The sequence below is a fragment of the Impatiens glandulifera genome, chromosome 7 (assembly GCF_907164915.1).
Source record: "Impatiens glandulifera chromosome 7, dImpGla2.1, whole genome shotgun sequence".
Classification (NCBI taxonomy): Eukaryota; Viridiplantae; Streptophyta; class Magnoliopsida; order Ericales; family Balsaminaceae; genus Impatiens; species Impatiens glandulifera.
Window position 1 is genome coordinate 43804991 of NC_061868.1, and position 11383 is coordinate 43816373.

Sequence of the window (11383 nt, forward strand, 5' to 3'; positions counted from 1 at the left end):
TTAAACCAATCAATAATAGTGTACATATTTATTAACCACATGATTCATCATACATGATAAACATATATAAAACCAACCAACATGTTTATGAAATGCAAACCATTTGGAATAAGCAAAAGTTCTATCCTTAAACAAAGTTGTATCTTTTCTATACATGTTTAATAGTAGCTACTTAAATAAAAACATTTTTTTCTTTTGGAGATTCAACTAGCTAGCTAGGTTGATACTTTAGATTAATAATCAGGCATCATCATCCTCATCTTGCTCAATCTCGGAGGAAGTCGGATCATCCTCCACTTGATCAAACCCTAAAGCTTTGTGAGTCGATCCGAACGAACTAATGTGATCTTTGAGTGATCTTTTGTGCCTAAAATCAGCACCGCATACGCAATACCAAACCCTACCGCAATTCTTCTCGTGAGTCCTCCAATCACCTTTAACCGCAAATGGCTTTCCACATTTTCTACACATGAAGGTCTTGGTACCATGTTTTCTCTTGTAGTGCGTTTGGAGAGTCCTAAAGTCTTTCAATGGCCTTGACCTAGGATGGTCTATGTGATGTTTGCAACCTTGTTCACAACAGTAACATGGAAGTCTTAACATGGCTGTGGGTTGTATCCCTCTTAGTGATTGTGCCCCTTTTCTATATTGAGATCCGTGTCCCCACATATGCATCTACAAACTCCCAATAATATTAATTAAAAACATCTCATTACATTAATATGTACATTAATGTTTCATTATAAAGTCAAACATCTTAAAAAAACATTAATTATTATCATGTTTAGAAAGTCAAGGTGCACATATATATATGGAAGGTTAGCATGTTAATTAGGGTTTGATTGAAACAATAAAAAGTCATAGTTTTGGTAAATTACAATCTAACACTATAATCCACAAATTCTCAACTTAAATTAAAACGTTATTAATAAAAATTGAACATTAAACTCACCCTTTTCGTAAATTAGATTTTTTCAACTTGCCAACTAAAATGTCGATACAAATTACAATGAAAAACAAGATGAACAGAAAGAGGTCTATTAAACCAGATGACACAAATGTCACAAGTAAGGGCATCCATCAAGATTTGTGTCAACTGTCGTGTTTCACTAATAAGAGTTCGTTTGATGTTTTTTCTTTAATTTTACCTAGTTTTTTACAAACTCTCGAGAAATATTAATTAAAAATATCTCATTACATTAATATGTTCATTAATGTTTCATTATAAAGTCAAAGACCATAAAAAACACTAGTTACTATTATATTTAGAAAGTCAAGGTGCACATATATGGAAGTATAACATGTTTTAGCTAGGGTTTGATTGAAACCATAAAAAGTCTTTTTTTTTGGGTGGGTTAAAAACATGGTTTATTCCATAGAACAGCTAATACGACAATCCACCACATTTACTCTCAATTTAAATTAAAATGTATTTTTTTAACGAAAGAAACTAGCATAGCCCCACATCAATACTTTCCATATATATTTTAAATAATTTAAGTGAGAATCAAACCGTAAATTTAAATTTAAATATTAGTATTGAGAATTGAAAAACTTACTTTCTTGCCAACAAAACTGCCCATACAAATTAAATTGAAAAAGGAGATGAACCTAATTAAGAGGTATTAAGAACTTTGAACTTTGAACCATTTTTGTTACCCATTTGAGAATGTTGTCATAATTATCATCTCTTATTTTTTCTGAACAAGATGAAATATTGAACATGAAATTAACAATGGCCTGCAGATTCTAGAACAGTAGTTGGTTTTAAAAGGCTGATGAGAGAAACAGTAACACCTGAGAAAGGAGATGAGATCAGAAAATTAATATAGGGATGGGTAAAAACATGTTACCTAAAGTGTTTCTGAATTTCACGGCCTGCAAAATTACTGTTTCCTATAGAGAATAGGTCAAAGCTAAAAGAAATAGCATATTGAACAAACAGTGAATCAACAGTACTACTACCACTCCTACAGTAATAGTAACATTCATTCCACCTCTCCATTCTCCAGTGAGACTTGGAAATGTGGCCATTATTAAATGAGACCTCTTATTAAATTACTATTTTTCAGCGGGCTAAAGATTTCCATTTTCATGTTAATATTGATGAGAGCTTGTTGTACATACACATTTCTTCCATTTCTCCAAATGGGAAGTGAAAATGAAAATATTGATCACATGTAAGTTAATCAACATGTAAATTCTCCACTCACAAGATTTAGGTTAAAACTTATGAGAATTTAGGTTATATATAACTTGTAATGATTTATTTTGTTGGGTTTTTCAATTAATCTGTTAAAAGTACGCGTACCTGGAGATTGTTGTATCTGCTAAAGGACTTGCAGCAAACAGGACAAGGGAACTGATTAAGACCAACAAGAATTTGATTAGGGTTTGGGATCCAATACTGACCCTTGTTTATGTTCATCATCATCAAAGAATTGTCATTATTAATAACTTTAGAGCCTTGTAATTCCTCTTCATTAGTTATCTCCACATTGCTGCTGCTGCTGCTCCCGAAGTTGTAGGGTAACCCTATATGAAGGGATACTGCTTCTTCTTCTTCTTCTTCATTAGAGATGGTTTGTGTGCTTCTTTGTGTGGAATTTAGGTTACCGAGAAGGGCTAGGGTTTCTTTAGGGTGTGATGGGTAGAAATTGTAGAGGGTTGAACTTGAAAGGGAGTTATTATAATGACTGGAGGAGTTAGCTGAAGAGGAAGAAGATGAAGTATTCATGGTGTTAATAATTGGGGGAAGACTGAGAAGGGTGAAGTTGAAGCAATTATTCATGAAGAAATTGGTGGGAAGAATAGGGTTTTGTCATTTGTGATCAGAAAAATAAGAAATTTGTGGAGTAGGGTTCTTTCTAAATTTCTTTGCAACATCTCTCATATGTGTTTCTTTCTTGGTTAGAGTGAGAGTGAGAGAGATGGATAACAAATGAGGATGAGGATAAAAGTCGGGCTTGTTTGGTTTGGATTCTCATAACAATAAATGGTGGTAAATGTGTAACCTAGCTATGGGTTAATATTCGGATTTACCCCGCATATATATCATTAAATTTTTATATTCATACATAAAATTATATTTACAATAATTGGTTGAATGTTCATGGACTTTTATAATACAAAATAAAGATTAATCTTTAAAACTCAAATGTCATGCATTTAAAGTGATTTGGATAAATATTTTAATTTATATATTGATAAACAAAATTATAAATATAAATTATTATAAATATAAATATAATTTAACAAATCACAATAATTAAAATATTAGGGAAGAATTATATATATATATATATATATATATATATATATATATATATATATATATATATATATATATATATATATATATATATATATATATATATATATATATATATATATATATGTGTGTGTATGTGGTGCTTTATTTTAAACATAACATAAGAGGGTGGAATTGAATTGAATTAATAAATAAATATTAATAAATTTATTGATATGGGTTTATTTTTAATGTTATTTTGATAATATTATTTTATTTAAATTAATATTTGAATAAAATATTAAAATATAAAATTTATAATTTTTTTTGTTTAAATCGAGCCAATATAATAACATGAATATCTATAAATTTGGTAAAACAAAATTACTTGTACTCATAATATATATATTTTTTTATCTATTATACATATAATACAAATAATATTATTTATTTCAAAAAAGTTTTATTTATACTTTTATTTGAAAAGCTTTTTAGAGTTAAGTTTGAGTGTAAAAATATATTGTATATTTTTTTTTTGTTCTTTATCTATGTTAATTTATATATAATAAATTTAAATTTAAATTTAATTAGACCTATATTCATTAATATATTTTATTAATGTTTTCTGGGTCAAAATCATGTAAAAAAACTAAATAATTTTTTTATTAACTTTGATTAATTAAATATTTTGTTGACTAGTTCAACTACTTTGTCCCCTTTAAACAATTTGCATTGGCAATTTGCATTGGCTAAAGTAATCCTTAATTCCTTCTTGAACTGCAAATAGTCAAAAGTACAAATATAAAAGTAAAAATATATATATATATATATATATTATTTGAGAAAAAATAACTGATCATGTCAAAACTTTACTCTTTATCCAAGATCGGTAAGTTAATTAATGCATTTAATTTCACACGTCCAAGGAATTTGAAAATGTATACACGTGTGCCTTCCTATTTTATTTTACTTTAATATTTTCAAAAAATATAAAATTTGGTTCAATTTGAATCATTTGAATTTAATATCAAAATAAAATAAAGATCATCCACTAATTATACATGTTCTCCTAAATTAAATCATTAAAATAATCTCTATTTTTTGAAAGAGAATTGTTTTAATACTTTATTTGAATTTCATTTTTTTCCAAACAATAATAAATAATCCACTTATATCTTAAGTTTCAAATTTTATTAGGCAATTTTAATTTCATCATTTTGCTTCACTTTCCATATACTTTTTTAAACCCTTTATATATTTTACTCAACTAATAATAAATAATCCACTTTCAATAACCTAACTTGTATTGAAATAAATTGATATTTAACTGGAGTGGATAACTTGAATTTTATCTTTTCGAATACAAAAAAATATGAAGAAAGTATCATGCAATTATGATCAACAACTTGAGTGTGATGTTGAGAAAATGTGATTAATTAAGTAAAAACAATGTATTATTTTGATTAAGCTCATTTTTAGTAAATAATCCACAATTGTAAGTGTAACTTAAATGAACAACTTGTTATACTCTCTTTTAGCCTAGCGACAATAAGACGTGGATACCTCATACTCTCTGATGTCCTGAGTTCTGTTAGACGAGATTAGTCACACTTAAAATATAAATACCCTAGACTCTCTAATATCATGAGTTCCAACTTGTTAGACATGATTAGTGACGCTTCGAATTGAGAAACATAATCCAAAGTTCTAAAAAAAAAAAGGAGCAACTTATTCTTCATAAGGTGAATCAAATTGGCCTAATTTAAAAAAAAAAATCTCTCTATATATATTTTTCACTATTTTGTCAATGTTTCAATATCAATAGAGTTGACCATCAGTGAATAAACATAATGTAATCAAACTTTTAACTAATTATTAGAAAATCAATGGTAATAAATAATCTAAATAAAATGAAAATCGAAAAAAGAAACAAAAATAAATATAAAAATATATAATAATTAAAACAACTAAATATATGTTGAATAAAAATCCACAAACCCTACATTAATCATATATTTTTTTTATGAGAGAAATAATTTCAATGAAACATCATCTTAAGAGCTAGTTGATTTATTGTTTTATATATATTTTTATCAAATATTCAACTATTTTATTATATTTTTTAAATATTAAAAATCACTTATTTTATTTACTAAAATACCTTCCTTATTTAAAAATTAAAAATTCAAATTACATACTTTTTCATTAAATAAATTTCTCAAAATAAATATTTAGAAAACCCTTAAATAACTAACAACAAACAAGTTCGAGGTCTCAAATCACTGTCTCGATTTATCTTTGAGTTTAGAGTAGACTAATCTTTTTTTTTAACTTCTTTTTTTTATGGAGTCATATATATTCATTTAACATTATATATAATATATATAAAATAAACTTAGTAAGTTAATTTAATTGACGAAAAATTGTATCTAGAATTCGATAGCAATAAAACATTATGAAGTGGGTAAATACTGAAATGAATAGTAAACCAATAAATAATTATATATATATATATATATATATATATTATGTTTACAAATAAAAAAAACTATTCAAATTGGATATGCTCATAAAGTACAATTCAATTCAACATCTATAGTATTACGTAGAACTAGCATGTATCCCGTCCGTGCATTTGCACGAGTAATAATATAAAAAACGGTGAAAAAATATTACGGTAAAAATTTTATAGGCGGGTCAACCCACAATTCGACCTAAGTATTCATTTACTCTCACATATATCCAAATTAACCACAACTCTCGATCCGGCAATCCGGACACTTTAAAAATTAAGCATCATTATATATATATAGATTAGTTAGTTAAAAAGTTGAACTTATATTGTTAAAATGTCACGCGTTTATCAAATTTTAGGTTGAATTTAAAATATAAAGTGTTATTAGCCTAGTTGGTTAAAAGATTGTACTTATTTTTGTTAGGTTGCAAGTTCGAACCATACCTATAACATTTTTAATTTTATTTTTAACCATTTTAAGTTTATGGGCGGGTCAACCCACAATCCGACCCAAGTATCCATTTACTCTCACATATATCCAAATTAACCATAGCTCTCGACCCGACAATCCGGACACTTTAAAAATTAAGCATCATTATATATATAGATTAGTTAGTTAAAAAGTTGAACTTATATTGTTAAAATGTCACGCGTTTATCAAATTTTGAGTTGAATTTATAATATAAAGTGTTATTAGCCTAGTTGGTTAAAAGATTGTACTTATTTTTGTTAGGTTGCAAGTTTGAACCATACTTATAACATTTTTAATTTTATTTTTAACCATTTTAAATTTATGGGCGGGTTAACCCATAATCCGACTCAAGTATCCATTTACTCTCACATATATCCAAATTAACCACAACTCTCGACCCGACAATCTGGACACTTTAAAAATTAAGCATCATTATATATATATAGATGTTTGGTCCATACTCGTGTGTATGTCTAGTGATTATTCTTCAATTTGTAATACCTACATCAAATACTCGTTTTTCAATATCTTTCTTATAACTTTAATGTTTAATGAAAAAAATAAAATAATCTTAAGTTGTGAATTATGTATTATATTTTTTTTTAAAGAATTTCTTATGTTTAAGTCAATAAATATATATATATATATATTTATATATATCATGTGTAATGTAAATTTTTTAAAATACTTTATACTTAATAAAACTATTAAATTGAGTGAATATTAGCTTATTCACATAAACTCTTTTATAAAGAGATGAAACTAGGGCTGCAAATGAGTCAAGCCGCTCGTGAACTGCTCGCGAGCCGCTCGATCAAAGTTCGGCTTGAGCTTGACTTTGATCGAATTCGAGCCGAGCTCGAGCCGACTCGTTTAATATTCGAGCCGAACTCGAGCTCATATAATGCTTGCTCAACGGCTTGTCGAGCTTTTTCGAGCCTAATAATATATAATTTATTTATTTAATAAAAAAACTTAAAATTTAAAACAATTTTTTTCTCTATTTTCAAAGCCCATATAGAAGGCCCATAATCCACATTATTATAATATATATTCATAAAACAAAACCCTATTTTCTAATTTATCAATCATAAGTGACTCTTCATCTCTTTTTCTTCTTCTTTCTTCCGTCTTCATCGTTTCTTCTTCTTCCTCATCTTCACCGTTTCTTCTTCTTCTTTCTCATCTTCATCATTTCTTCTTGTTCTTTCTCTATCCTCACCATTTATTCTTCTTCCTTCTCCACTATTTCTTCTTTTTTCGTCTTCATCATTACTTTCACTCATTCATAATAGGATAATACATTTTTTTTTATTTATGTTATCTGTCATCTACACTATTTCTCTCATTCATTCACAAGAAACCTACAGGTAAATTAAAATATATTTTCATTTCTACTATAGTTATTGCTCATACTTTTAAATAACTTTGATTTTTTTTTTTGTATTATGAGAAATTTGTGCTTATATAGATTGTTCATAGATCTATATGGAAAAACACTATTATATATATTAATTGTTCATGGATCTATATGGAAAAACACTATTATATATATTAATTGTTCATAGATCTATATGGAAAAACACTATTATATACATTAATTGTTCATAGATCTATATGGAAAAACACTATTATATATATTATTAGTGTTCATAGATCTATATAGAAAAATATTTTTAATATATATTGATCATAGATAGATGTATATAGAAAAACACTATTATGCGTAAACAATATTTTATTATATTATATATAATATTAAAATATTAATATATTATATATAATAAAAGATAAAAAAATGTTATATATATTTTGTATATATTATGAAGAGATAAAAAAGGTTAGTATATATTATATATAATATGTTGAGAAAAAAAATGAATTTATAATATTAATAATATATTGTAATATATAAATAAATTAATAGATTCTTTCTATAAATAAGTCAATAGATTTTTGTTATATTTGTACCCAAATAATTTAATTATATATAATAATATTTAATAAAAAAAATAGGTTGAATTTGTTTTTGTCCGTATCTACCCTTAAACCTTAAAGTAAGTTAAATTTTAGTTATTTGTTTTAAGATGTATTTTTTATATTAATTATTTTTAAGCTTAAATGCAGGTAGGTGTATTTGTGCTATGCTTGAAGAACATGACTTAAAAAATATTAATATATTAAATGTTGAAACAATTTATATAGTATTGTACTTTAATTTTAGAATTTTATATTTTAGAATTTTGACTAATAATTGTGGTTGGATGCCTTTTGGATTATTATGATTTTAGAATTTTAAATAGTTATAATTTTTTCATATTTTCAATTTTAAATAGTTATAATTTTTTCATATTTTCAATTTTAAATATTATGTTTTAAATGTTGAATATGTATGAAAGTTTGATATTTCATTTTGAAAATAAATTTTAGTTTGAGTTCGAGCTTGAATTCGAGCTCGAGCTTGAGTTTGAGCTCGAACTCGATCTTGAATTCGAGCTTGAGTTTGAGCTTTTCGAGTCGAGCCGAGCTTATAGGTAAATAGTCGAGTCAAGCTCGAGCTCAAATTTATAAACTCGTTCGAGCTCGAGCTCGAGTCGAGCTAATAAATACTAAATCGAGTCGAGTTCGAGCTCAAGTAAATTCGAGCTCGACTCGGCTCATTTGCAGCCCTAGATGAAACATTGTTATTTTTTTTTATTAGGAAAAGAGGACATCTTCATTAAATTTTATGGATTTCAAAAACACTATTTTAATAATACAAAATTGTTAAATAATTAAGATTATGTTCCCAAGGCCGCACGGAGAGAGTCAATTTCCCAAATTAACAATTAAACTTATTGTCCCCCTATTTGGAAATTCTAGAAAGTCAATAGGTATATATAGTCAATATGCAGGATATATATTTTTTAAAATTAAGTAAAATCCAAAAATAATCTAGAAAAACCCAAATCAAATGGGAAATTTGAAGAAATGGCCCTAATAAAAAAGCCTTAAATGCGAAAAGTGCAGCGCTTTAAAAAAAAACGATGATGACCCTTTTTACTGTTTTTGGACGATTTTGTCCATATCGGAGGTTGCGTGACGCAACCGGAATCGCGAAATGAATTTTTATTTTTTTTTGTCTTGCGATTGCGTGACGCGATTGCGTGACGTAACTGGGGTTGCGTGACGCGATTGCGTGACGCAACTGGGACATTTTCTTCCAAAAAAAATCATAATTAATCTTTTTTGAAAAATAAAAAAATAAAAAATTGCGTCACGGAACTTCAAATTACGTGACGCAACTGAAATATTTTCGTCCAAAAAAACAAAAGTGTCAACAGCGCATTAAAAATAATGCGTTGACACTTTCCGCATTTAAGGTTTTTTTTAAGGGCCATTTCCTCAAATTTCCCAATCAAAGAGTTCTTCAAGATAGTTAAAAAAATCAATTATCCTAAAAAAAAATTATATATATATATAATAAAAAATTCTTCACAAATCTAACTTTATTACTAAAATAAAATACAAATGAATTACATGTCCAATAACTAAACACTGTAATTTTGGGTTCAATCCAATTTAAATTTACTACTTCCACAAACATGAAATGTTAAGTGCATTTAAATAAATAAAAAACGGATTTACTGTATTTAAAAGAATATTGTTTTGTTTAAAAGGTTGAAACATATTAAATAAAGGACAATCACTAGTAAAAAATTTTTAACATCAATCACTCCTTTAAAAATAATTTAGATTTATATAAATATTGTCATTGCTTCAAAAATTCATAGAAATTCTTTTAAAATATGATACAAATTTAATAGTTATTTTTTGTTAATGGAATAAATATGACTTAAATTTAATAAATAAATAAAACATTTTTTTTAATTCTTTTTATTTTGTAGATGGTTCGGATGTGAATAGTCTAACAGTGAGTTAACGTTTTGTTAGTTTAGTAATAAATTTAAGATTTTAATTTGAGCTAATGATAAAATTTGTAGTTAACTCCTTTTTACTTTATTGATTGGTTCTTTGATTCCATTATTTTTATAATACAATATATGTATATATCATCTTAATATTCATTTTTATTAACTAAACTATAAATTACAGATTTGGATAGATTAACCTAAATAAATAACTTTTCATATAATCAAGACTTAGTATGGAGAGTGTATATTTTCAAAACTAGCATTTCACTGTTAGAGCTTGTTTGATTTCAGGTAATTTATGTATTTTAGTTTTTTTATATATAATTATTTAAAATTTTACATATATTACACTCCTATCATTTTAACTATTAAATCACTCAATTTATCAATTAAAATATAAAAATACCTAATAACGCTTTAATAATTTATTTTAAACAAATTTTAAATAACTTATTTTTTATCGAATAATTTTTGTAAAATAATTCATAAATAATCCAAAATTAAACGAAGTCCACACCAGACATGTTTCACAATCCACATGGGCCATATGGCCCATATCAATCAGTTTGGCCTGCAGCCTTCAAATTGGGCTTCACAATCTTACAAATTATGCACAATTTTTTATTTTACATATTTTAGTATTTTATAATTAAAACGTAAATAAAATTAGTTTAGCTTTTAATCTTATAATTTTTAATAATAATGGTGATTACAAATGTAATTTACAATCAATAATCGCTCAGGCGGACCTTGGTAAGCCCATCAAGCCATCGGACTTATTACCAAAAACAAACTAGATATTTATTTAAACATAAAATGTTATATTATAATGATTAAATGTATAATTTGAAATCCTTTTATTTTGTTATAAATTCAAATCTTATAAAAATAATTATTTTATCAATTTATAAATTAAACATAGAACACCAGTGCAAACCCCAAAACTTGGGCCAAGCCCTGATCATGGCCCTAATTGATAACTATTATTTTGTGTAGAGATAGATAGCATAAAAATTAGAGGAGTGATAGAGTGAGGGAATTTGGTGAGGGAATTTGGTGTGGGAATGACGTGTCATCACCTTCATTGGTTGGAAAATGTAAAAGTGGGAGGAAAGAGAGAAATTATTTGATTTTTTCAACAAATAAGATTATGCCACGTCATTCCCTCACCAAATTCCCTCACCAAATTCCCTCACCTAATCATTTCTCTACAAATTAATATTAGTATGGTT

The 11383-nt window shown here is 26.3% G+C and overlaps 1 protein-coding gene across 1 annotated transcript; it reads right to left on the reverse strand.

Annotated features, from left to right (window-relative positions):
• Positions 1-2910, reverse strand: LOC124946146 (zinc finger protein WIP2-like). The gene is made up of 2 exons (XM_047486714.1): positions 2312-2910; positions 1-675 (listed from the first exon to the last, which is right to left on the reverse strand). Exons 1-2 carry the CDS (start codon positions 2789-2791, stop codon positions 241-243), a joined length of 915 nt encoding a protein of 304 aa, XP_047342670.1. The 5' UTR covers positions 2792-2910; the 3' UTR covers positions 1-240.
• Positions 2911-11383: the final 8473 nt, after the last annotated feature.

What these genes read in the sequence shown, in the direction of transcription:
- LOC124946146 (XM_047486714.1), bottom strand. Translation starts at nt 2,791, where the DNA reads ATGAATAATTGCTTCAACTTCACCCTTCTCAGTCTTCCCCCAATTATT. An exon ending in GCAGATACAACAATCTCCAG is followed by an intron (nt 676 to 2,311) that starts GTACGCGTACTT and finishes GGGAGTTTGTAG; the next exon opens with ATGCATATGTGGGGACACGG.